General features: G+C 46.3%; 1 protein-coding gene and 1 pseudogene across 1 annotated transcript in view; one reads left to right on the top strand and one right to left on the bottom strand.

The window, feature by feature from the left end:
* The first annotated feature begins 13,765 nt into the window (after positions 1-13,765).
* LOC125346599 lies at positions 13,766-14,734 on the top strand (annotated as a pseudogene).
* Positions 14,735-18,500: 3,766 nt separating this feature from the next.
* Positions 18,501-27,604, bottom strand: part of Ogdhl (oxoglutarate dehydrogenase L) — a 30,851-nt gene continuing 21,747 nt past the window's right edge. The window contains exons 11-24 of the mRNA XM_048339296.1: positions 27,458-27,586; positions 26,037-26,216; positions 25,465-25,617; positions 24,825-24,927; positions 24,349-24,477; positions 23,297-23,447; positions 22,760-22,887; positions 21,823-22,001; positions 20,792-20,863; positions 20,590-20,715; positions 20,424-20,496; positions 19,577-19,740; positions 19,271-19,425; positions 18,501-18,638 (exon numbers count right to left, since the gene is read on the bottom strand). Coding sequence (XP_048195253.1) covers positions 18,515-18,638; positions 19,271-19,425; positions 19,577-19,740; positions 20,424-20,496; positions 20,590-20,715; positions 20,792-20,863; positions 21,823-22,001; positions 22,760-22,887; positions 23,297-23,447; positions 24,349-24,477; positions 24,825-24,927; positions 25,465-25,617; positions 26,037-26,216; positions 27,458-27,586 — 1,866 coding nt within the window. The 3' untranslated portion in view covers positions 18,501-18,514. The remainder of the gene's footprint in view (positions 18,639-19,270; positions 19,426-19,576; positions 19,741-20,423; positions 20,497-20,589; positions 20,716-20,791; positions 20,864-21,822; positions 22,002-22,759; positions 22,888-23,296; positions 23,448-24,348; positions 24,478-24,824; positions 24,928-25,464; positions 25,618-26,036; positions 26,217-27,457; positions 27,587-27,604) is intronic.

Raw genomic sequence — 27,604 nt, 5'->3', positions numbered from 1 at the left:
ACAGCCAAACCAAGCTACAAAAGAGATTGTAAGATGGACGCTGATGAATCACACCTGTAATCCTGCCTACTCAGGAGACTGAGATCTGAGGATCACAGTTCAAAGCCAGCCTGAGCAGGAAAGCCCATGAGACTCATCTCCAATTAACCACACAAAAGCCAAAAATAGAGCTGTGGTTCAAGTGGTAGAGCTCTAGTCTTGAGCAAAAAAGCTCCAGGACAGTGCCCAGATCCTGAGTTCAAGCTTCAGGGCTGGCATATACATAGAAAACAAGGATTGAGAATTGGAGATGTTCAGGTAAGAGACAGTGTGCTGCTAAAATAAAACCTTGGTGGCTTTAGTGTGTTCTTGTTTGTGGTCTTTTGGGTAGATGCCCAAAAGTGGGGCTGCTGGGTCATAAGGGAGCTCTATGCTTAGCCTTCTGAGGAATCTCCATACTGCTTGCCAGAGTGGCTGAACCAGTTTACATTCCCACCAACAATGAAGTAGGGTTCCCTTTTGGCCACATCCCCTCCAACATTTATTGTTAGTTTTCTTGATATAGGACATTCTTACTGGGGTGAGATGGAATCTCAATGTTGTTTTTATTTGCCATTTCTTTTATAGCCAGTGATGTAGAGCACTTTTTCATATGTCTCTTGGCCATTCTCATTTCCTCATCAGAAAAGTCTCTTTTTAAGTCTTTAGCCCACTTGTTGACGGGGCTGTTGGTTCTTTGCGGTTTTGTTTTGGAGGAATTTAATTTTTTTAGCTCTGCATATATTTTAGATATGAGGCCTTTGTCCTTTGTATGACCGGTAAAGATCTTTTCCAAATCTGTGGGCTTTCTGTTTATCTTGTGAGCTATGTCCTTTGCCCTGCAGAAGCTCTGCAGTTTGATGCAGTCCCATTTGTCCATCCTTTCTTTGATTTGTATTTCTGGGTCTTTGTTAAGGAAGTTCTGTCTTGTGCCAAGGAGCGCAAGTGTTTCTCCTACTCTTTCTTTTAGTGTTTTCAGGGTATCTGTTTTAATTTCGAGGTCTTTGAGCCATTTGGAATTGATTTTGGTGCAGGGTGATATATAAGGATCTAGTTTTAGTTTGTTGCTGGCGTTGAACCAGTTTTGCCAGCACCATTTGTTAAAGAGGCTATCTTTCTTCCATCCTATTTTTTTAGCTCTTTTATCAAAGATTAAGTGGACATAGTTCTGTGGGTTCATTTCTGGGTCTTCAATTCTGTTCCATTGGTCTTCAGGCCTGTTCTGGTGCGAAGAACACACTAAAGTCACCAGCACAACAATGTTCATCACAGTACAATTTGTCATAGCTAGAATCTGGAACCAACCCAGATGCTCCTCAGTAGACAAATGGATCAGGAAAATGTGGTACATATACACAATGGAACTTTATGCCTCTATCAGAAAGAATGATATTGCCCCATTTGTAAGGAAATGGAAGGACTTGGAAAAAATTATACTAAGTGAAGTGGGCCAGACCCAAAGAAACATGGACTCTATGGTCTCCCTCATAGGGAATAATTAGCACAGGTTTATGCTAGTCGCAGCAGAGGGTCACAAGAGCCTAATAGCTATGCCCCTATGAACGCATAAGATAATGCTAAGTGAAATGAACTCCATGTATGGAAACGAGTGATATATCACTGTTGTAATTATTTTCAACATGCCATGTAAAACCGTAGCTTCTATTGTTGATGATCCTCTTGTATCCCCTTCCTGTGGTTGTGTCCCCACTATCACTGTATCTCATCTGAGTACCCTGTGTACTGTATATATGTGTATTAGAACTAGGGAAGGGAAAGGGAATATCAAAATCGAGAGACAAAGGATAAAAAGACAAACGATTACAAAAGCAATACTTATAAAACCATTTGGTGTAAACCAACTGAACAACTCATGGGGGAGGGGGAGGGGAGAATGAGGTAGGAGGTAACAAACAGTACAAGAAATGTATCCAATGCCTAAAGTATGAAACTGTAACCTCTCTGTACATCACTTTGACAATAAATAAGAAAAAAATTAAAACCTTGTTAGAAAAGTAGATGGAATAGCTAATATAAAGTCAACACCAAGATTTACATGAAATGATTCTTATGACAGATCAACTGTAGAGATGAGTAAGGCATTCTGATGCAGAGAATGATTTGTGAAACTTATAAATAATATTTTTGCTGCATTTTCCAAAAGGAAGAATCTTTTTTTTTTTTTTTTTTTTTTTTTTTTTTTTGCCAGTCCTGGGCCTTGGACTCAGGGCCTGAGCACTGTCCCTGTGGCTTCTTTTTGCTCAAGGCTAGCACTCTGCCACTTGAGCCACAGCACCACTTCTGGCCATTTTCTATATATGTGGTGCTGGAGAATCAAACCCAGGGCTTCATGTATATGAGGCAAGCATTCTTGCCACTAGGCCATATTCCCAGCAAAAGGAAGAATCTTATTATGATTCTGTTTTCTCTATTTACTACTATGTTAAGTGATACCCCTTTAAAGATTAAAAAAATAAAAACAAGATGAACAGATTACAAAGATTATATCAAAGGATTATCAAGCAATAGTAGCCAAATGACAGAGTACAACTCCAAAATTTACAAACTGGAATGTAGCATATGGTAAGGGATTTTCTCAATTAAAAATGCCAAGGGGCTGGGGATATAGCCTAGTGGCAAGAGTGCCTGCCTCGTATACACGAGGCCCTAGGTTCGATTCCCCAGCACCACATATACAGAAAACGGCCAGAAGTGGCGCTGTGGCTCAAGTGGCAGAGTGCTAGCCTTGAGCGGGAAGAAGCCAGGGACAGTGCTCAGGCCCTGAGTCCAAGGCCCAGGACTGGCCAAAAAAAAAAAAAAAATGCCAAGAAAATTGGATAGCTCTCTGAAGGAAAGCTGTTTTCATAGCTACCTTTATTCTAGAATAAATTCCAGATGAATCAACTAGTTAAATGTAATATGTAAAATCACAAATTTGAAATTTTATAAGCTTACAATAAAGGGATTTGGTTGTTTTTTGTTTGTTTGTTTTGTCAATCATGGGCCTTGAACTCATGGCTTAGGCACTGTCCCTGAGCTTCTTCTCTCAAGGCTAGTATTCTACCACTTTGAGCCACAGCACCACTTCCAGTTTTCTGGTGGTTAATTGGTGATAATAGTCTCACAGACTTTCTTGCCCAGGCTGACTCGGAACCTTGATCCACAGATCTCAGCCTCCTGATTAGCTAGAATTATAGGTATGAGCCACCAGCACCCAGCTAATAAAGGCCCTTTTAAGTATCACTTAAAACCCAAGGAGAAACCTGAGAATGTGGCTGGGTGGCAGAGTGCCTGCCTAGCCTGCATGAAGTCATGGGTTCAATTCCTCAGCACCACATACACAGAAAAAGCCAAAAGTGGTGCTATGGCTTAAGTGGTAGAGTGCTAGCCTTGAGCAAAAGAATCTCAGGGACAGTGTCTAGGCCCTGAGTTCAAGCCTCAGGACTGGCAAAAGAGAGATTGAGAGAGAGAGAGAGAGAGAGAGAGAGAGAGAGAAATTCTATAATTTTTTTATTGTTATAAAGGTGATGTACAGAAGGGTTACAGTTATATAACTTAGGTAAAGAGTACATTTCTTTTTGAACTATGTCACCCCTTCCTTTGCTCTCTCCCCGTTTTCCCTTCCCATCCCTACATAAGTTGTATAGTTCATTTTCTACATAGTGTCCAGTGAGTACCACTGCTGCATTTGCTCCCCCTTTATTCCTCCATTTCTGTGCCTCCTTTTACACATCCAGATAAACAAACGGACAAAAATAAAAGAAAACAAAATTAGCTGTTGGAGGAAGTAGAGCTGACTCCATCTTGACTAGGGAAACATGGTAGCAAATGTTGGAGGGTAGTAGAGCTGACTCCGTCTTGATTAGGGAAACATGGTATCAGAAGTTAAATATTAGGTCAAGCTAACTGCAAAATTCTGCTTCTGTAAACCGCTTAACTTGTTTGTTGTTTGCTCTACCCCCTGCATCAACCCCCTACATCTGTGCTACATTTTTACCTTTATAAACCCCAGCTTGAGGACTGTTAAAGGTCACAGTTTACATTAGCAAAAAAGAAAATACCTCTTGTTTCTATTTCCTGAATTTCATTTCAATAAAAACTATTTTATATAATCAGATACACACAGGCATTGTGCCTCTGTGTTTGTCTCCTAAGAGTGTCCTCCTTTGGTCTCACTGTATGTGAATGCCTGCAGTCCTGTACAATTTACCATGTTCTAGTGTGTTTTACATCTAGCTTCTGAATATGAGAGAAAATGTACCATTTGTCTCTCTGATCTTGGCTTACCTCACTTAACATGATTTGTTCTAGGTCCATCCATTTCACTACAAATGACATGATACTATTTTTTTCTGATGACTGTGTAAAATTTCACTACGCATAGGTACCACACTTTTTTGACTCACTCATCTATTGTAGGCATCTGGGCTGTTTCTACAACTTGGCTATTGAAAACAGTAATGTGTTCTTTAATATGGAGAAACTAAAAGGTAATACCAATGCAGCTGTAGTGATACATGCCTGTAATCTCAGTTCACTAAGATAGGAGAATCACCAGTTCAAAGCCAGCCTGGACTACATAGTGATTCCCAGACCAGCTTGAGATACATAATGAGACCTGTCTCAAAGGGTGGGGTTGGGGGTCGGAGGTGGAAGGGGAGGTGGGGAGTAAGGAGAAGAAATGGCAAAGGGATCATTTTGAACTTATATCTTTAATTGATACAGACTTCCCACAAATCAATAAAATCTTCCAAGAGGAAGAAAAAGGCAAAGGAAATGAAGAAGCCAAACAAAAAAGGACATGTAAGCAATCCTTAAGCACAGAATTAGATGTTTTACTCATTCTTAACAAGGTCTGTGAAAACTGAAATGAGATACTAAGTCAGAAAATGGACACTTCATGATGGCAAGAATGTGGAAGAGAGTCCTCACTTATTGACAGAAACAGCATAATTTAATGAAATGAAGTGCTTCACAACAACCTGATACTGCTGGTCAGAAAATTAAATCATAGGTGGGTGTAAATCACAGATGGGTATAATCTCAGCTACTTAGGAGGCAAAGGTAGAAGGACCATGGTCCAAGATTGGTCAGTGACAAAACTGCAAGACCCGGGATTGGCGGCATGGCTGAGTTGGCAGAGTACTAGCCAATGTACAATGTGTCCAGCACTGAATTTTAACCTGGTCTTGCAAGAAAGAAAGAAGGAAGGGAGGAAGGGAGGGAGGCAAGGAGGAAAAAGAGGAAGGGAATGAGGGAAGGAAAGGAAAGGGGGAAAAAAGAAAAAACAAAAGGCTCAAGTAGTAGATCATTTGCCTAGCAAGTTCTGAGTGTATATCCCAGGACTATACCACCAAAAATGTTGAAAAATACTTTGATTCAGTATTATGTGTCCTAAAAATATGCACATACAGAATTATGTGGGAGTAAAGAAACTACAACCTCGTAATAAAAGAAGTTTACAGGGCTGGGGATATAGCCTAGTGGCAAGAGTGCCTGCCTCGGATACACGAGGCCCTAGGTTCGATTCCCCAGCACCACATATACAGAAAACGGCCAGAAGCGGCGCTGTGGCTCAAGTGGCAGAGTGCTAGCCTTGAGTGGGAAGAAGCCAGGGACAGTGCTCAGGCCCTGAGTCCAAGGCCCAGGACTGGCCAGAAAAAAAAAAAAAAAAAAAAAAAAGAAGTTTACAGCTGCCCCATGTGCACAGAGAAGGAACTGGGACACACTTGGGCTCGCCCAGGCAATGGAAACCATCATAGTCGATGAGAAGAATGGAAGAGGCCTTTAGATTCATTACGGAAAGACTTCTAAGTTATATTGCTTCAAGTCAAAAGTGCATGCTATGGAAGAGTGTGCATGCTATGTTGCAACTTATGAAAAATCTGCATTGAATATCAGGAGTTAGGAAGCAGCTGCCTTTATCCAGGAGCTGGGTGGCAGGGCGACAACAGTGACAGGGAGACTTCTTCACATCCTTGTATTTGAAAATTGGCATTTAAATTTAAATTTGCGCATATTTTATTACCTGTTCAAAAACAATGTATTGTAAAATAAAGCTTCTGTAATTAGCTTGATAGAGAAATGGGACCCTGGCACAATAGAGACAATAGTGATTGGTAAAATATACGGGGATAAATTATCTTGAAGGCAAGTAACAAAACAAGAATCAACTGAAAAAGTGTTTGGACACATAAGAGGATTAAGTATATACAGAAAAGTCCAAAATCACTGACCTTGAAAAATGTTGCTGAGCCAGGGCAGTGGCAACAAGCCTGGGACCTCAGCTAGCATGAGGAAGCAAAGATAGAAAGAGCTAGAAGCCAAAAATTTGTCAAAAAGGAAAGGAGGGAGGGAGGGAAGAAAAAGATTTTGGGCTTCAGTGGCTCATGCTTGTAATCCTAGCTACTCAGGAGGCTGAGATCTGAGAACCACAGTTTGAAGCCAACTCTGGCAGAAAAATCAGTGAGACTCTTATGTCCCATTAACCAGCTAAAAGCAAGAAGTGGAGGTGAGGCTCAAGTGGTAGAGGACTGGCTTTGAGTGAGGAAGGTGAAGGATAGTACCTGGGCCCTGAGTTCAAGACCCAATATGAGCACACACACAAAACAAACAAACAAAAAAACCCTATGCCCTGTTTTAACATGAGCTCACTGTGTATGTTAATTCAGTGGCACATCGTAGTCACAGGCCTTTCTCCACCAGTTTGCCAGTGTGTGTAAAGGAGCACAAATACCAGATCTCAGCCTTCTGACTAGCTAGGATTATAAGTGTAAGCCAGTGGCACCTAGCCAATAATTTCTTTTTAATTGCTGGGTGCTGGTTGCTCAATGCCTGGTAATCCTAGCTACTCAGACAGCTGAGATCTGAGGATCAAGATTCAAAGCCAGCCCAGGAAGGAAAGGCCATGAGACTCTTATCTCCAATAAACTAAAGCCAGAAGTGGTTCTGTGGCTCAAGTGGTAGGGTGCAAGCCTTGAGCAAAAGAAGATGAGAGGCAGTGTTCAAGCCCAGAGTTCAAGCCCCAAGATTGGCACCAAAAATAAAAAAGCAAAATGGGGCTCTCCCTCTTGCAAGGTGTCTCCCATGACTCTACACATCTCACCTGCCCAGTCCAGCTCTTTTCACCATGGTTCTCCACAATCTTGATTGCAAACAATCCTTGTTTTGTCCTGGCAGCGCCTAATCCCTCCTCCATCCCAGAGGGCCTCACCCTGATTCCTGACAGCAGAAGCCAACCCAGGCTTTTGAAAATGCTGAGGAGTTCCCCACCTGAGAGCTACAACAGATATAGTTTGATTGGTGAGTAATAATTACATATCTTTTTGAAGCACAGTGCTATGTTTCCATATGTGAATACACATGCATTGATCAGATACGTATTATCCATCATCTCACTCATTTGTCATTTCTTTATGAGAAAACAACCAGAACTGTCTGTTCCAGCTGTGTTGCACTCTGTAATGCAAACAGTATTTTAGAGTGAAGGCAACCTCTCTAGCCTGCAACTGGCTGGCGGAGACTCAGGGTTCAGACTCAGGTCTGGTGACCCAAAATAAGCTGAGAAAATGGCTCAGACAAGCTGATGACCAGGGAAGAAAATGGCTGAACGCAAGGACTCTCATCACTGGACATGGAGAAGGCATTAAAACTTGTGAGGATGATTGGTAAAGGAACAGCAGTGCATGTTTGGAGAGGTTTTCCTGAGAATAATGATGGTCACTGTGGTAGATCTAGGTAACAATCTCCTCATGGGCCAAAGCGCTTGCCACTGATTTCCAGACATTATGGTTTGCCTGCCTTCATTCCTGGCCCCACACATTGCAACAGGCTGCAAGATGCAGCAATGTGCTCCTAAACCCTTTACAAAACACAAGTCTGGGATATACATTTAGGAAAATACTTAAACGCTTGTTCACAAAGTAGCATGCATGTTATTTTAGAGTGTGTGTGTGTATATGTGTGTGCCAGTCCTGGGGCTTGAACTCTGAGCTTTTGTACTCAAGGCTGGTGGTCTACCACTGGAGCTGCAGCTTCAATTCCAGTTTTTGGAGGTTAGCTGGAGATAAAAGTCTTTCCTGACTGGGCTGGCTTCTAAGCTCAACCTTCAAACCTCAGCTTCCTGAGTAGCGAGGATTACAGGCATAAGCCACTGGCACCCAATTAATGTATGCTATTTTATGGCACAGGGATGTGGAAAACTGATTAAATTGCTGTTTTCTTGGTCAGTCATCCAATCTGAGCAGTTCTGAGGTGCAGGAGATTTTAAGGTGGGGCATGAATCCCAACGCCCTCCTTACTACTAGGGTTAAGGAAATATTGCTCAGTCTCAATTTCTGTATGTATAAAATGGGAATAATAATAATGGCACCTCCTCCCTTATTATTGATTTTGTACCAGTACTGGCGCTTGAACACAGGGTCTTGCATTCTTGCTTGGCTGTTTCACTCAAGGCTGGTTAGATATTAGAGATTACTATTTATTTGTTTTTGTGCTTTCTCATTTGTACTCAAGGACATACTTTTTTCCATTAGGAAAAAAAAAAAACATTTGTTTTTAGGATGCACCTCATTAAAGCCAAGCCTCTGTTTTCTCTGACTCTTCTTTCTGAGTCCCACAGCTTGATAAGGAAATGATCACAGGCTGTTTTCATTTTGTACTTCAGCTAGAAAGAGAAGTGACAAGCAGCATGCAGAGGTAGATAATTTGTGACAGGTCCATGCCAGCCTCCAAACTTTGAGCTTTCCCTTGCACTGAACCATGATGGAAAGTTATTTCGCTATTCAAAGAGAAAGCAGCTTATTGCCTTCGCTCTCATTTCCCACCTATGGAGAAAAATCTACTATGCTTCAAGGCACCCACATTAGCCAACTTGGCTGGGCACTGAGCACCTGCCATGGATTGAGAGCTCGCCCTACATGGCCCTTCTTAATTCACATAACCATCTATGAAGATTCCACCATCTGCATGTGACTACTGGCTGACACTCTCTGAGCCCTTGACATCGTAATAGCATGAAAGTAACTCATGCCTCCTGCAGTGTGGTGAGGATGAGAGACATTACTAAGTGAAAGGGACCACAAAACAGAACTTGAATTATTGAGTTGCTGTTTCTCCAGCTTGTTGGTGTATGCGCTCAGAGATATAAATTTTCCTCTGAGTACTGCCTTTGCTGTGTCCCAAAGGAGCTGGTACTTTGTGTCCTCATCTTGGTTGAATTCCATAAACATTTGAATTTCCATTTTAATTTCTTCAATGACCCACTGATGGTTCAGCAGTGTGTTGTTTAGTCTCCATGAATTGTAGGCTTTTCTGTGGTGGCTGTTTGAATTGAGCTCTAATTTTATTCCATTGTGGTCTGAGAGAATGCAGGGAATGGTTTTGATACTTCTGAATTTGTACAGATTTTCTTTGTGCCCTACGATGTGATCTATTTTGGAGAATGTTCCATGTGCCTCTGAGAAGAATGTGTATTCTGTTGTTGCTGGGTGGAATATTCTGTAGATGTTGGTTAAGTCTTGTTGGTCTATGCAATTTAGTTCTGTGGTTTCTTTGTTCAGTTTTTGGCAGGTTGATCTGTCCAGAGGTGATAGTGAAAGTTCCCAACTATCAATGTGTTTGGGTCTATGAGTGTTTTTAGAGTCAGTTGTGTTTGTTTGATGAAGTTGGGTGCTCCTGTATGTGGTATGTAGATATTTAGGATGGTTATATCTTCCTGTAGGAGAGATCCTTTTACTAGTATGTAGTAACCTTCTTTGTCTCTTCTTACCTTATTAAATTTGAAGTCAATTTTGTCTGATACTAGGATTGCAACTCTGGCCTGCTTATGGGGGCCATTTGCTTGATAGATTTGATTCCAGCCTTTCACTTTTAGAAGGTGTTTACTTTTGCTGGATAGAGGTGACTCTTGGAGGCAGCAGAAAGATGGATCTTGATTTTTGATCCAACTTATGAGCCTATGTCATTTGATTGGAGAATTAAGTCCATAAAAATGTTGAGAGTGGGGCTGGGGATATAGCCTAGTGGCAAGAGTGCCTGCCTCGGATACACGAGGCCCTGGGTTCGATTCCCCAGAACCACATATACAGAAAACGGCCAGAAGCGGCGCTGTGGCTCAAGTGGCAGGGTGCTAGCCTTGAGCGGGAAGAAGCCAGGGACAGTGCTCAGGCCCTGAGTCCAAGGCCCAGGACTGGCCAAAAAAAAAAAAAAAAAAAAAAATGTTGAGAGTTAGAAATGAGAGCTGATCATTTGTTCCTTTCATTATCACTATCTTGTTAAAAGCTGTGTCTTCCCATTTCTTGATCTGATATTCTGGTTTACTATTTAGGGTTAATTTCTCTGTCTATATTGGGATTACTGTCCTATATCAAGAAAACTAACAATAACAATTGTTGGAGGGGATGTGGCCAAAAGGGAACCCTACTTCATTGTTGGTGGGAATGTAAACTGGTTCAGCCACTCTGGCAAGCAGTATGGAGATTCCTCAGAAGGTTAAATATAGAACTCCCCTATGACCCAGCAGTCCCACTTTTGGGCATCTATCCAAAAGACCACAAACAAAATCACACTAAAGCCACCAGCACAACAATGTTCATCACAGCACAATTTGTCATAGCTAGAATCTGGAACCAACCCAGATGCCCCTCAGTAGATGAATGGATCAGGAAAATGTGGTACATATACACAATGGAATTTTATGCCTCTATCAGAAAGAATGACATTGCCCCATTTGTAAGGAAATGGAAGGACTTGGAAAAAGTTATACTAAGTGAAGTGAGCTAGACCCAGAGAAACATGGACTCTATGGTCTCCCTTATAGGGAATAATTAGCACAGGTTTAGGCAAGTCACAGTAGAGGATCACAAGAGCCTAATAGCTATGCTCCTATGAACATATAAGATAATGCTAAGTGAAATGAACTCCATGTTATGGAAACGATTGTTATATCACAGTTGTAACTACTTTCAACATGCCATGTGTAACTGTAGCTTCTATTATTGATGATCTTCTTATATCACCTTGCTGTGGTTGTACCTACACTTTTTCTGTATCTTATCTGAGTATATTGGAAACCGTGTATACTGGTATTAGAACTAGGAAATTGAAAGGGAATACCAAAATCGAGAGACACAGGGTAAAAAAAGACAAACTACAAAAGCAATACTTGCAAAACTGTTTGGTGTAAATGAACTGAACAACTCATGGGGGTGGGGGAAAGGGAAAGGGGAGGGGGGAGGGGGGAATGAGGGACAAGGTAACAAACAGTACAAGAAATGTATGCCTAATGAATGAAACTGTAACCGCTCTGTAATTCAGTTTGATAATAAAAACTTAAAAAAAAAAAAAAAAACAGAACTTGAAACTACTGAATAGCCACGCCCTGGTGGCTCACTGTTCATCCTTGCCACTCAGGCGGCTGAGATCTGAGGATCAAGATTTGAAGTCAGGGGGCTGGGGATATGGCCTAGTGGCTAGAGTGCTTGCCTCCTATACATGAAGCCCTGGGTTCAGTTTCCCAGCACCACATATACAGAAAACGGCCAGAAGTGGCGCTGTGGCTCAAGTGGCAGAGTGCTAGCCTTGAGCAAAAAGAAGCCAGGGACAGGGCTCAGGCCTGAGTCCAAGCCCCAGGACTGGCCAAAAAAAAAAAAAGATTTGAAGTCAGTATGAGTAGAAAAGTCCATAAGACTTATCTCTAATTAACCACCAAGAAACTGGAAGTGAAGCTGTAGCTCAAATGGTAGAGTACCAGCCTTGAGCAAAGAAGGTACCCAGGCCCAGAGTTCAAATTCTACTACTATAACAACAATAACAAAAAAAGATGGAAGTACTAGATAAATATCAGATGTTGGTATTGGCAGCATAGAATGGGCATCTGTTAGGCACCGGTAGCACACACCTGTTATCCTAGCTACTCAGGAAACTGAGATTTGAAGATCACACTTGGAAGCCAGCCCAGGCAGGAAAGCCCATGTGATTCTTATTCCAATTAGCTACAAAAAAAAAAAAAGCCAGAAGTGAAGCTGTGATTCAATGGTAGAGTGACAGCACCAAGGCCCTGAGTTCAAGCCCTAGAACTAGCACAAACAAAACAAAACAAAAAATGGGCATCTGGACTGGGAATGTGGCTTAATGCACAAACCCCTGGGTTCAATTCCTCAGCACCACATAAGCAGAAAAAGCCGAAGTGGCGCTGTGGCTCAAGTGGTAGAGTGCTAGTCTCAAGCAAAAGAAGCTGGGGACAGTGCTCAGGCTCTGAGTCCAAGCCCCAGGACTGGAAAAAAAAAAAAGGCCATCTATATTTTGGTCTTCTAACATCTATATCCCCCTTTTCTAAGAACCATACACCAGTCTATTTGTCAGTGCATCCTCCATTCCATGAATCCTTCATGGCATGTATGTCCTCCATTTCACGTGCATCCTCTATTGCACATGTATCTTTGGTTGCACACGTATCTTCTGTTTCATGTGTTTTCCATTGCACATGCATCCTCCACTGCACACACACCCTCCACTTCACATGCATCCTTCATTGCATGTGCATCCTCCATTGTGCACACATCCTCCATTGCACATGTGTCTTCCATTGCATGTGCATCCTCCATTTCATGTGTAGCCTCCATTACACACACATCCTCCACTGCACATGCATCCATTGCACGCACATCCTCCACTGCACATGCACTCTCCATGCTCACATATCCTCCATTGTGCATGCATCCTCCATAGCATGCATATCCTCCATTACATGTGCATCCTCCATTGCACACACATCCTCCATTGCACATAGTCTTAGGTCAACTGTCAAGTCATCCCATGAAAGAGAGATGGCTCACGACATGCCAAGCAGATATATTCTTTCTTGGAATTTGACAAGATGACTGGACATGATTAGAAATCTAAGATTTCCTCTTGGGTCTATTCTTCTATCCCTCCACTGCATGAGCTATCCCCTGAGGTTTCTGCAACTCCACTAGTCATTCCTGAGGCTTGAGATGGAAAAAGCCTAAGATATCCTTCAAGAACTCACCCTCCTTCAGTCAACCTTCTGTTCCAAATACAGCCCAATGACAGACTGTATTGTAAAGGAGGAACACTCTAAAATAGCTTGCCCTTGACACCAGAAACAAGACCAAAGGCAATGTGTCTTTCCACATCCCTATGGTATCTGAGTGTCAGGGCAAGCCAGAGGCAGAACCTAGAAATTCATATTTCTAGTATAACAGGATAGAGAATACTCCATGTGGGATGGAGGATCAACACTGTGTCTCTGCTTAAAGGTAAGTATTGAGATGTGGATTCACTGCTTAGAACCCTAGTTTAGTTGGGGTTCTGAACCTAAAGAAGACCTAGATTAGTCACAGCCTGTGGCTTCTCATCTGTAGCTAGGATTTCTCTAGCATCACCATACACAGAATCTGTAAGTCTGTGGTGTCCCCATCCACAGAAACTCTCCAGACTCCCAGTGGATGTGTCAAACAAGGGATGGAGCCAGGCATCCAGCTCACAGCTGTAATCCTAACTACTCAGGAGACTGAGATCTGAGGATTCGGGTTCAAAGCAAGCCTGGGCAGAAAAGTCTGTGAGACTCTTATCTCCAGTTAACTACCAAAAAACAGGAAGTGGAGCTCAAGTGGTAGAACACTAGCCTTGAGCACAAAAAATCAGAGACAGCTTTCACCAGGCATCCTCGTGAGAGTGACCTCGTCTTTAAACCCTATGTGGCAATCCCTGACACACTGTCATGATGCCCAGGCAAGACAGGGCGACCTGGAAATCCAACTACTTCATTAAGATCATCCAACTTTTGGATGATTATTCAAAATGCTTCATTGTCGGAGCAGACAATGTGGGGTCCAAGCAGATGCAGCAGATCCGGATGTTGCTCCGAGGGAAGGCTGTGGTGCAAGAACACCATGATGCGCAAAGCCATTCGAGGGCACCTGGAAAACAACCCAGCTCTGGAGAAACTGCTGCCTCATATCTGGGGGAATGTGGGCTCTGTATTCACCAAGGAGGACCTTACTGAGATCAGGGACATGCTGCTGGCCAATAAGGTAGCAGCTGCTCCCCGTGCTGGTGCCATTGCCCCATGTGAAGTCAATGTGCCAGCTCAGAACACTGGTCTGGGGCCCGAGAAGACTTCCTTCTTCCAGACTCTAGGCATCACTACTAAGATCTCCAGGGGCACCATTGAGATTCTGAGTGATGTGCAGCTGATAAAGACCGGAGATAAAGCGAGAGCCAGTGAAACCACACTGCTGAACATGCCCAACATGTCCCCCTTCTCCTTTGGGCTGATCATCCAGCAGGTGTTTGACAGTGGCAGCATCTACAACCCAGAAGTGCTTGACATCACTGAGGATGCTCTGCATTCCTGCTTCCTGGAGGAGGCCAGTGTCTGCCTGCAGATTGGTTACCCAACTGTTGCCTCTGTGCCTCATTCTATCATCAATGGGTATAAGCGGGTCCTGGCTTTGTCTGTGGAGACTGACTACACTTTCCCACTTGCCTAAAAGGTCAAGGCTTTCTTGGCTGATCCATCTGCCTTTGTGGCTGTTGCTCCTGTGGCTGCTGCCACCACTGCTGCTCCTGCTGCTGCCGCTGCCCCAGCCAAGGCTGAAGCCAAGGAAGAGTCGGAGAAATCAGATGAGGATATGGGATTTGGTCTTTTTGACTAATTTCCTAGAAGCAATCAACTTGTTTATTGGCAGAACAATAAAGGCTTACTACTTTGTCAAAAAAAAATCAGAGACAGCACTTAGGTCCTAAATTCAAGCCCCAGGATGGGCACACACGTGTACGGAATGGAATCATACATGTACTATTTTCCTGTACATAGGTATCCATGGCCAAATCTAATTTGGCAGTAGTCCCCCTTATACAGTTTCACTCTTCATAAATTCCAGAAACAAATAATTCATGTTTTAAATTGCATATCATTCTCAGTAATGTGATCAAACCTGTCTGCTGTCCACTCCATCCCAAATTGGGTGATACTCTGCGCACATCCATCCACCAGTCACTTGGGAGCCACCCTGGTTATCAAACTTATTGTGGCCACTGCAGTGTTTGAGTTCAAGCAACCCTTGTTTTACAGTCCTAAAGTGTAAGAGGAGTGATGCTGGCATTCAGCAATGCAGAGAGAAAACATCAAGAACCTGTTGAATGATAAGTTGAAAGTCTTCAATAGAGAGAAAAAAAAATACACTGAGACAGAAACTAATATTGCTAATTCCTTTTTCTTTTTCTCTTTTTGCACTGGTCCTGGGCTTCAAGTCAGGACCTGGGCACTTTCCCTGAGATCGATCCTTCCTTCCTTCCCCTTCCTTCCTTCCTTCCTTCCTTCCTTCCTTCCTTCCTTCCTTCCTTCCTTCCTTCCTTCCTTCCTTCCTTCCTTCCTTCCTCCCTCCCTCCCTCCCTCCCTCCCTCGCTTTCATATTTCTCAAGGATATTGCTCTACCACTTGAATCTGGCTTTTTCTTTTGCCGGTTAATTAGAGATAAGAGTCTCATGGACTTTCCTATCTGGGCTGGTTTTGAATGATCCTCAGATTTCAACCTCCTGAGAAGCTGGGATTACAGATGTGAGCCACGGACATTCAGCTGATCTGCCTACTTATGCTTCTCACCCAGCAAGGTGACAGGCACACCCTACCATGCCCATCTCATTGGTTGCAATGGATTATCAACAACTTTTTCCTCAGGCTGGCTTTGAACCCTGATCCTCTTGATTTCTGCCTCCCAACTAGCTGGGATTACAGGTGTGAGTCCCAAGGCCTGGCAAAGCTAATATATTTTTAAAGGTCATTAAAGCTGATAGGCATAGTTCTAAATGTATAAAAGCCAACTTTATAGTAATATGTTGAAGATTAGAAATTGAACTTATTTGTTCCACTCCTAGAACTTGAACTCAGGACCTGAGCTGCTTTGCTCAAGACTAGTGCTCCACCACTTGAGCCACAGCTCTATTTCTGGCTTTTTGATGCTTAATTGGAGATAAGAATCTCACAGGCTTTCCTGCTTGGGCTGGCATTGAACCAAGATCCTCTGAACTCATCCTGAGTAGCTAGGATAACAGGCATGAGCCACCAGCACCTGACAGAAATTCAATTTTTGGACATAGGAATCTCACTTTCCTCTCTGGGCTGGCTTCAAATTGAAATCCTCAGATCTCAGTCTCCCAAAATCTGAGATTTTGGAAGGGAGAATGATGGGAGGGGTGACTGACCAAGAAGCACTGATACTTGGTGGACAGGTAAAACTGTAATCTGAGTTATACAAGCTGAGTTGTACAGTGATTAAAATTTTAGTTCAGGATATTTTTTTACTTCTTTTTTTTTTGGGGGGGGGGGTGGTTCAGGGCTTGAACACAGGGTCCGGGTGCTGTCCCTGAGCCTTTGAGCCACAGCTCCACTTCTGGTTTTCTGGTGGTTAATTGGATATAAGAGTTTCACAGACTTTCCTGCCTCAGTTGGTTTTGAAACACAATCCTCAGATCTCAGCCTTCTGAGTAGCTGGGGTTACAGGCATGAGCCACCAATGCCTGGCTAAAATTTAAGATTTTTATTGTAGTTTTATACAAAATCTTGAAATTAGGTACTGCAAGTCTTCTACTTTCCATTCAAGTTGTTTGGGCTAAATATTTATGCATAAATTTTAGGGTCTATTAAACAGTTTCATATAATTCAGAGGGAATTACGTGGAGTCCACAAATTCATTTGGGGGAGAAGTGATTATCAGCAGCATGAAACCCCCTCATCTTTAACTCTCCACTAACTTTCTTGACGTACCTCAGGAATAATCTATACTTTCAAGTACAAGTCAATATGCACCTATTTTCTCAATTTTGTTGCCATGCAATTGACCACATACACAGATGTATCAAATTCAGTCAATAAAAGGTTGCATTTTAAATATTTGGCACAGCATCAGCTTGAGTAACGGAAACAAAAATCTTGACCCTCATCTTGCACCACATGCAAAGTAACTAAAAACATGTTTATGCTATGGGTTAAAACTTACAACCTCTAGGGGGAAAAAACAGAAATTTATTTGCCAGTACTGGGGCTTGAATTTGGGACTTGAGCACTATCCCTGGCTTCTTTTTGCTTAAGGCTAGCACTCTACCACTTGAGCCACAGTACCACTGGCCTTTTCTATATTACAAGGTGCTGAGGAATTGAACCCAGGGTTTCAGGTACGCACAGCAAGCACTATACCACTAGGCCATATTCCCAGTCCCTTTATGACATTACTTTTAGAAACACATTTTTAGTTATCACACCATTCTGATCTGAAAAGTTTGTGCTCCCCTACAATTCATACTTGGAAATGCCCCAGAGGTGAAGGTGTGAGCAGGTGGAGCCTGTGGAGATGGCTGGCTCCTGAGGGCAGGCTCCTTATCAGAGGCCTGCTGGGGCAAGTGGAGACACAGCCCAGCCCAAGTTACAAGTAAGCCATGACCTCCCATCAACTCGTCTCCAGAACGGCAAGGGGAGACATTTGCTGAGGACCAGCTCCCTGTTACTGCCACCAGAATGTGCCAGCACAATGCAGTAAAACAACAAATTATACTTCAGGAAATTAACTCTTTCTTAAAGAAGAATTAAAGTACAAGTCAATAATACTTGCAAAATATGTAACATGTACTCACAAACTGGTATGTGGAACTATCTTCATACAACTATATATATGAATGTATGTATACAATGTATATATGATGTACACATATATGTAATGTATATATATGACATTTGCAGAATGCCTCTGTGCTGCAGGGCCTCAGCATCTTGGCTGGAAGTGAACCAGCAAAAGGCTGAAGCATGCAGAAGCCTAGGACTTGGAACAGAGCTAAACAACATATGTGTTTGTCTTTCTTTCTCCAGATGCCCTACCCTCTCTATAGCACATGTCCCTCCACAATTTTACAAGAAACAAAACCAGAAAATCTCTCTTAAGAGTATTTTTATTTTTGTGTCTGTTAGTTGGTTTTCTACTTTGGTAACGGGAGTCATGGCTGCACCCACACAAAGCTGTCACATCTTGCTCCCCATAGTAAATCAATAGGTACTAGGTATGGCTCTTCTCTGCCTGTTGGTGCTAAAATCTCTATTCCTAAGAGCAAAAAACAGAACAACTCTGACCCTACAGAGGAGCACAGAGGGAGGAAGGGCAGCCAGGCCTGCTGGCATGGGGCGACCAGTGACAAAGGGCTCTAAATAGTGGCTGTCTTTCTACATCAACCACACAAAATAACCCCAGAAAGATCAGCACATTCGAGGAGCCCTGTGGACTTCCATCCTGACTGTTAGCTCCCTCTGACCCTCGACACAGGCCTAAGCTAACATGGAAGCTATGGAGTTCCTTTTTGGCCTCCCTCTGGCCCTACGTGAACAGTCAGTCCTGGGCTCCCAGCTGTTCCCCCTTGGGCAGGAGCCCCCCACCTCACCCCCCAGATGACCCCATAGCAAGGTCTGGGCAGGCCATGCCCCACTCTAGAATGTCTTGCCCTCAAAGGCATGAAGATTAAAGGCAGTATCCAGAAACTTCCTCAGCGACACCAGGTGAGTGTTCCTGTTCCCTGTGGCTGGCGCAGCTGCTGGCTCTCGGCCTACATACCTGGAGGAAGACAGACATGGGAGGGGTCTAGACAGGCCAAACTCACCCAGGACTGTTGGGATGTAAATCTGAGGAAGGCTGCCCTAGAAGTCACTGGAACAGAGGACTACCTGGCCTGGGGCAAACTCAACCACCCAGCCACAGGACAGGGAGAAGAGACGGCTCCTCCATGCCACTGGGTTGGACAACAAAGGGCTTTGGAGGCAAACACACTGAGCTGGTCTGAGGTTCTCAGCTCTCCTCCCCTCACCCCTCACAGGACTGATAGGCTGTTGCTGAGCACCTCAGAGCATGATGCACCACATCTAACCCCACCACTGCCCTGGGGCACAGCTGAAAACAGAAAGACTCCAGGAAGCTAGGCTAGATGTCCAGACCAAAGGAAGGTGAGGTCTGCAAGAGGGTTTGTAATTCACTTCTGACTGCAGAACAAAACCAAAGGTTTCTTTTCCATGGAGACAGGACTGACAATATTCCAGCCCTACTAAAGAAGCTGACCTGCTACAGGCAGACAGAAGAGCTTCAGGACTCATGCAGTTTTCAAAGATGAACTAGGAAAGGACACAGGGCAGTTTGGGGTAGCACAGCCTCTGTGAGTTGAGGTGAGGGGCAGGTAAGGGCCAGCCTTGTACCATATGGGCCGAGTGTGACCAAGGATGGTTATGAAGCGTGGGCTGATGTAGTCATAGTAGCCCATATTCTTGTGCTCCTCCTGACACCACACCAGCTCTGCACCAGGGTACCGCTCTGCCTCCTGCTTGATCAGATCAAAGGGGAATGGAGAGATCTGTGGTGGCAGGGAGAAACAGGATATAGTCAAGGATGAGTAGTTGTCCCAAGGCCACAGAACAGGACTGGAGCCACAGAACTGGCCCTGCCATTGTCCCACATCCTAGGCCCTGCCTGGCAGGGAGTGCTCAGGGCTGCAGCACACCTACCTGCTCCAGGCGAGTGATGGCCACTTGCTCCTCCAGGCCCTGACTGCTCCGTTCCTTTACCAGATCATAGTACACCTTCCCTGTGCAGAAGATGAGCCGCCTCACCTGCCCAGGAGCCTGTGCTGCAGCCCCATCTTCTGGAATCACCCGCAGGAAGCTGGTTCCTGCATCAGCATGCGGAGAGGTGTCAGTTCCTGCACACACCCACAGTGTCCTAGGCCCTCTCTGACCACTGCATTAACCCCACCTTTAGGCTGTGATTGATTGCACTGGAAACCTCTTAACTCAAAAGATGAAACAGAGAACAAAGGACACCTTGCAATATCTCAGGGAAAGGAGTGGAAACAGCTGTAGCCAATATCAAAGCCCCAGGGCTTTAAAGTGCACTCAGATGCACCTCGAAGAACAAGGTCCAGAAAGGGATCTTTCCTGCTACTGGACATCCTGTGTTCCAAGATGGCTCTGCTTTTCACTACAGGCCTCACTCCCACACTTCCTCAACTCTCTACTGACCCCCATACTCAAGTCAATGAGACCAAGAGCTACTGGAGGGGGACCTGAATGAATGAATGAATGAATGAATGAACATTAGTGTCCAGTGAACCAGGCAGCACTGTGCTGCTCTCTCCTGGGAGAAGCCCTGGCCGAAAACAGCCTGGTGGGCCTGGAACTCATTCAAAGTGATCTGAGCTGGCCATGGCATCCATTTTCTAAGCTGTGTCTGTCTGGTGGGGACTAAGCCAGAAACTGCTGCAGAGCCAAAGGAGACACAGAAAGGACAGGGCAGAGGAGCCCTGGGGGCAGATGCCATGCATGGCCGCCCCACAGATCTGGGCCAGGCACCCACCTGACACCATCTGGTCAAAGCTGGACTTGGCCTCGGGGTGCCTCAGCAGAGATTTGGGTGTGAAGACAATCAGCTGGAAAAGAAACACATGTCCAGCTGCCAGTGCCCCTGCCACACCCATCACAGGCACACCCACGAAGGTGCTGACAGGCATGCCCTGGCTCACCGGCTTGCGGAAGGGCAGCAGGATCTGCCGGCGGAGCACATGAAAGTAGCTGGCCGGTGTGGAGCAGTTCACGACGATCCAGTTGCAGTCATATAACTGGCTCACCTCAAAGTCCTCGGTAAACACCTGGAGAGGAAAGAGGGGTCTAGGGGGCAGCATGGACCCCAGACAATGCAACACAGCAGCACGTCACTGAGCTCACCGGGTAGGCATCAGAGTCGTCATTGCTCATCTGCAGGAACCTCTCAGGCCGTGCCGAAGAGTGCTCCGGGCCCTGAAAGCACATACAAGGCAGTCCAGGCTGGCCTGCAGCACAATGGCACCATCTGGGCTCAGGGAGTCTTGTTACTAGAAAACAGTGCTCCAGTGCTCGTCACTCTGGAGCCTGGCCCACAGGAAAGAATAGGGGCTGTGGGATCTGAGAATTGAGGTTCAAAACCAGCCCAGGCAGAAAGATGGGAGAGATTGGGAAGAACAATGAAAGGAGTGCCAGATCAAGATGCTTTGTACTTATAAACTGGCATGTTGAATTACAACTCCTTTGTATAACCATTTAAAGATAATTAAGTGTGAGTGTGTGTGTGTGTGTGTGAGAGAGAGAGAGAAAGAGAGAGAGTGAGTGAGAGAGAGAGAGTGAGTCCTGGGCGCTGTCCCTGAGCTTTTTCATTCAAAGCAGGTACTCTACCACTTGGACCACAGCTCCACTTCTGTCTCTTTGCTGGTCAATTGGAGATAAGAGTCTCATGGACCTGGTCCAAGTTGGCTTTGAACTTTTATCCTCAGATCTCAGCCTCCTGAGTAGCTAGGATTATAGGCATGAGCCATGTGCACCTGGCTTAATTTTTTTTTTTTTAAAGCTACATTCTCTGGAACATTCTGAAACAGCAACTGACTGAGCAAACTGAGCACCTACTTTAAGACCCAATTGTACATGGAAATCACACGTCTGGGGAGCAGGCCCAGAGGTAGACACCATTTCCTCTCCCCACAGAAAGGGAAGGGGCTGGCAGAGTAAGAACAGGCAGCCACCTGGCAGAAGAGGCAGGCTAACCCTGCTGGAGACTGTCTCCCATCTGCCCACAAGGCAGACTCCCCCAGGCTCCAGAGACCTGGAAGGCAGAGATAGATCCCTGGCAAGGGGCCAAAGGTCAGCTGGCCATTCCAGCCCACCTGCCAGCCCCTCCATGGCCCAGGCCACTTGCCAGCCCCAATACAGCCCCCACACAGCCTCACCATGCCCTCCATGCCATGGGGGAGCAGCAGCACAATGCCATTGTGCCGCACCCACTTGGCCTGGCCGGTGCTGATGAACTGGTCAATGATGCACTGGGCTGTGTTGTGAAAGTCACCAAACTGAGCCTCCCAGAGGACCAGGGCATTGGGGCTGGCCATAGCATAGCCCAGCTCAAAGCCTAGAGAAAAGACACCAAGATGGATCTTGTTGCATGCTATCAGCAAGTAACAGCAGCTCCTGTCAAACTCAACCCTTCCTCATATACCTGCCCTGTCCCATCCATCCTCAGCAACAGGCCAGGAAAAGCCCAGGGATCCCTGGGTCTCAACGGACAGGACGGCCTTGCTAGAAGCTGCCCAAAGACATTACCCTTAGTTATTATGCCATACGAGGCCAGGTGCCAAGCCCAAGAGCCAGGTCCAAAGATACCCTGGAAGAGACTACTAGGCCCATCTGCCACCATTCCCAACCAGGCACATGTGCATGCATGCTCACGCCCGCATGTGCGTGCACACACACACACACACACACACACACACACACACACACACACACAGATATGCAGGGCTGCGGAGGCAAAGGGGCAAAGACAAGCACAGAGACAGTTCACAGAGCTAGGACCCAGAGCCCAGGCAGGGAACTTCCCAGGGCTTTCTATCTGGGCCCATGTGATTACAGACCACTGAAGCAGCTCTGGTGTCTACAGAGACCCCCACTCCCAAAAGGCATGCAGAGCCTCCCAACTGCAGTCTCTGAGCATTCTAGGTTGGACCTAATCTTACTTCCTATTTTCCTACGCCTCAGGGCTATCTCCAGTACCTGCCACTGAAGGGTTCTTTAAGCTATCTAGCCCTTGCCCCCTTCCCAATAGGCCTTGACTCTAGCTCTCCTCTAGTTGTCCCTGGTCCCCAGGGACCTCAGGTCCACCCAACCCACCTAGGACTCCGTATTCTGAGAGGGAGCTGTTGCACACCGTGTAGGGGGCCTGGTCAGGCCACAGATGGTTCATAGGAACACACGTCCTCCGATCAATCTCCTGGTCATGAAGAACATGGTGCCTATGGCTGTGGAAAGGCAGAGCAGAGACAGATGATGGCAAAGGTGGCACCTGTTCAAAGCAGGGCATCTGGGCAGCAGGAGGGATGTAGACCTTGTCACTGCCCTAGAAAGTCTGCAGGGTCCCACAAGATGGTGACACCAAGAAGGTTGTCACGACAACCTGGTCCCTGTCCACACAAAGCACATGTGCTATGGTGGAAGGTCATCTTGTTGTGGTAGTGGGGAGGGGCCCAGCAGGCTTTTGATGACTTGAGCCTGGGACATAGGAAGTATTTGCTATGTTACCTAAGCCAGAGGAGGAAGGGCCATCTCTCTCTTCTATGTCTTCAGTGCTGACACTGGGTGCTGAACCTCTTTGCTAGGCTGAGCTCAGAGATCCTCCGTAGGCTCACCTCAAGCCCACTCTGTCCTTACCTGAACGTGCCCCTCTCCACGTCTTGGCCACTGAGCCGCACATGGATGCCCTCCTTCAGCAGTGAGCCGAAAGCCATGTACTCCGCCAATGCCCAGTCCACTGTGCGCTCCTTAGTCATGTCTGCCCGGCCACGCAGGATGCGAGAGAGGCCTGCAGTAGGAAGGGGCCTAAGGAGCCTCGCCTGGGACAGCTGAAGTACCTGGGCTCTGGGGCCTTGGTGCAAAAGCAGGACAGTCCCACAAAGGCTCCCCCCTGCCTTGGCCTACAACCAACACAGCATGATAGCCTGGACCAACAGCCACAGCCTCCTCCGCAAGGGAAGCCCCGTCATTCACTGCCAGGGATCCTTGTGGCCACCCCTGGAGGGGTGCTTATTTTTTCCAGAAGAGGAGACTGAGGCTCATAGAAGTATGCATTCAAGATTACAAACAGCAAGGTGTGTGAATTCCATCCTTCCCTAGCTATAGACAACAGTGATACACAGCATGGCCTCAGCCCCAAGCCACCAGCAGGCACCCCAGGACAGATGGCTCCCAAAGGAAACTGTGAGGAGTCCTCTTGGACTACAGCCACAGGACCCCAGACTTTCTAAGCAGAAGCCACAGTGGCAGCCATGGGGCGCAATCAGAAAATACCCACTAGCCAGGTTCAGCAGCCAGGGACCTGGGGTCTGCTTTCTGGCAACTGTAGGAAGGACTTCCAGCACAGTCCTATACTCCAGGGCCAGACACCCCTCCACGAACTCCTTGCTTCCCTGTGCCCCTGCCTGGTCCATGGAGACCCCAAGAAACTATTTGGTAAATCCAAGTTGCCCAATCTAAGACAAGTCCCTGACCCCCCAGCTGGAATATGGCATCCACATCTTCCCAACTCCTTACATCCACTCCAAGGAGGGTGTCGTGGTACCCCAGAGCACAAAAGAGGTTTGGAGAGTGACATCAAGCCAGTCAAAGGCTATACAGGGATATGCTACATGTCAGGGATCTCCAGCAGTCTCCCTGGGACACAGGTCTGGGAAAGTGGCCATGCTAATGCCTGCCTAACAACTCACCTGTGTGGATCTTAAAGTCCTCCAAGGGCACAGAGCTGGCCACATTGCCAATGTGGGTCAGCATGTCCTCCGGGATGCCCGTGGCAGGACATGTCATGCTCTTGGGCTCCCCGTCCACATTGAAGAAGCCTGAGGGGACAGAACTCAATTCATACCAGACTGCAGAGCTCCGCTGCCCCTGGTCAGGACTGAGGGGCCTGTGCCTCTTTATCCCCACCAGCACCTGGACTCACCCTTTGCACCTGCTGCAGGTGGGCAACTACTGCTGACCCACACCCTCTCCTGGCTCCTGGGGTCACAGCTGACCCAGCCCTGCCCCATCAGGAAGGCTCTTCCTTCCCAAGAAGATGGCTATGCAAACAGCCTTTTCCTGGGGTCACAGGGACATCCTGGCTGGGCAGTGACAGCATTTTCAGGGCTGCTTCAGTGCCAGTGCAAAAGGTCCAGCTTTCTTGAGCTGTGTGCCACTCACTCACCAGGCCAGGGGGAGTCCAGCCAGTGCTTTATATGCAAGATCTTTTTATCCTTGGACCTGCCATATGCCTCTTCACAGATCCGGTCATATTTGGCAATTTCTTCCTAGAATCAGGATGGAGATATGGATGTCATGACTGGCCTGAGGCTGTCTACCCAGATTCATAAGCTCTGGTCCCCCTCACCAAGTTCTAGAACTCTCTCTCCTTGGCTTGCAAGCATCTCATGGCCAGAGGCCCAGATCCTAAAGTTCTTGACAACCCTGGGGTGTTCCCAGCCTGGTGGGCCTACTCTGTCCAATAAATGGCTTGAGGGAGACCCAGGAAAGACTGATTCACAGTCCTTGTCTGAGTTCCTTGAAGTTGAAGGGCCAATACATCCATAGATAATTTGGAAGATTAGCCCAGCATGGGCTGCGTCCTGCAGGAGGTCTTGCTGGACTCCTTTCTTACCTGAAGCTAAGCTCCCTCCACCTCACAGCAATGCTCTAATCCTTAGTTCTCCGGTCCCCTTAATAACTGGGGTCTTTCGATGACGACGTCTTTAAATCCTCAGTGGCTAGCACTGAGCTGGTAACATTTACACCCACACATGGGTTCCAATTAAGGCATGTGTGCAAGGCCCATGTGACCAGCTGCCCACCTCAAACTCCTGCAGAGTGACGGTGCCCTCGGCGATGAGCTTGTCCGCATACTTCTTCAGCACAGGCACCTGCTTGTGGATCTGTTTGTACATGAGTGGCTGTGTGAACATGGGCTCATCCATCTCGTTGTGGCCACGCCGGCGATAGCAGACCTGCAGGGGGCGGCCAGGGGCTCAGACTCCACCCAGACCTGATGCTTGAGTGTCCATGCTGCAAAGCTGGGGTGTGTCCAGGGTGGCACTCCCAGAGATACTCAAAAGCAGCCACTATCACAACTACCAATTGAGAGGCCCAGGCCTTGGCACAGCTGGCATGTGGTGGAACTAGGGCCCGTCTAAAAAGCACCCTCAGCATTTGGAGCTGAAGAGGTACAGACTTGGTCAACTCAACCCAACAGGGATCAGCCACCTGCCCCCACATAGGGTTGAGCACCCAAACCTGCCTCGCTTGCTTGGCAGGGCTGGGACCCTCACTCCTGTCTTGATCTCAGCCACCCCCAAGCCCACCTGGCCTGTTCAGAGTGGCAGGGTTGGGCCATCTGCCCCTGCCCAGCTTAATCCTCCAGACCCACCAGGTCCACGACGACATCCTTGTTGAAGGTGTTCCTCCACTCAGCAGCCACGCCACACACGTATATGACGGCCTCAGGGTCATCAGCATTCACATGGAAAATGGGTGCGTTGACCACTCGGGCCACATCAGTGGGGTATGGCGAGGACCGGGCCATTCGTGGGTCTGTGGTAAAGCCAATCTGCAGAGGTACATCCATCTGCCAATCTGCAGCACCCATCTCTGCTTGATGTCTTTTTGTTTTGGGGGAAGGACAGGGTCTCACTATGTTGTCCAGGCTGGCCTCATACTTTGGGCTCGGAATATTCTTGCTTAGCCTCCCAAATATCTGGGACTACAGGCACACACTACAATTCCTGGCATTACTCTACTTACTTTGAACTAGATAGATGGTGCTGGCCCCAGAGATCAGACAAACCAAGGAGGTGAATGAGGACCCCTCAGAGGCCCCCAGGAGACACATGGGACATAAGAGGGTAACACATGGATGGCCCCACAAGCCAACATAGTAGCAGTCCCATATACAGCAGTGGCCCTAAGGAGACTATGTCTTCTCTCTCTGCCTGTCACTTTTCTTCACTGGTCCAGTAGGGAGTGTACGGCTGTGGGCAAGGCACTTCAATTTCCAGCCTCAGTGCCCACATTTCGTAAAGTGCTCACTGAACTCCTGCCTCCCGTGATACTCAAGGAAGATTAAATGACTCTGAAATAAGGCAGTTAACTTGGGATGTCTAGACTCAGGAGATGAGTTGCTATTAACTACAGCTGACCTAAAGCAAAGGCATGTGACACTGCCACCTAAGACAGAGGCAGAGAGAAGGTCACAGAAGGTCACATCCAGCCGGCATCTAGCCTCTGTGCTGTATTCTTTCATCCTTGTGACCTTCTCAGTGCTGTCTATACTCCCTGGGTACCTGCAGGGAGCTGGTTCCAGATCTCCCTCAGATATGAAAATCCAAGGATGGCCAAGTCCCTTAAAATAGGAGGCTAAATTTGCATAAAGCTCACATATATCATCCCCTGTACTTGAAGCCTTCCCTAGATGACTTATCAAATGAATACAATGTAAATGCTGTATGTATCATGTTTAGGGAATAAAGATAGAAAAAAAAACTATCATGTTTTTTATTGGCTCAACTTTTTCCTTGATTTTTCCCTCCCTTTCTTTCTTCGGCGCTAGGGACTGAATCCAAGTCTTTGCACTGAGTTATATCACCAATTTGTGTTTATTTTTTTTCGAGATATGGTCTTACTATATAGCTTGGACTGCCCTTGAACTCATGATCCTCCGACTTTGCTTTTCAAGTGCTGGGATTACAGGAATGTATCACCATGCCTGACCTGAATATTGTTTCAGCTGGTTGAACCCACAGCTATGGACTCTACAGATGCAGGTGCCAGGCATAGGGCCCATAGTCTCACCTGGTTGTTGACCACAACGTGCACAGTGCCATTAGTGGTGTAAGATGGCAGGTCACTCAGGTGGAAGGTCTCATAGACCACACCCTGGCCAGCAAAGGCAGCGTCCCCATGGACCAGGATGGACATGACCTGCAAGGTAGGGTAAAA

Source organism: Perognathus longimembris, chromosome 2 (genome assembly GCF_023159225.1).
Source record: "Perognathus longimembris pacificus isolate PPM17 chromosome 2, ASM2315922v1, whole genome shotgun sequence".
Classification (NCBI taxonomy): Eukaryota; Metazoa; Chordata; class Mammalia; order Rodentia; family Heteromyidae; genus Perognathus; species Perognathus longimembris.
Note: the sequence above shows the minus strand (reverse complement) of the source record. Positions and strands in the feature narration are given on the sequence as shown.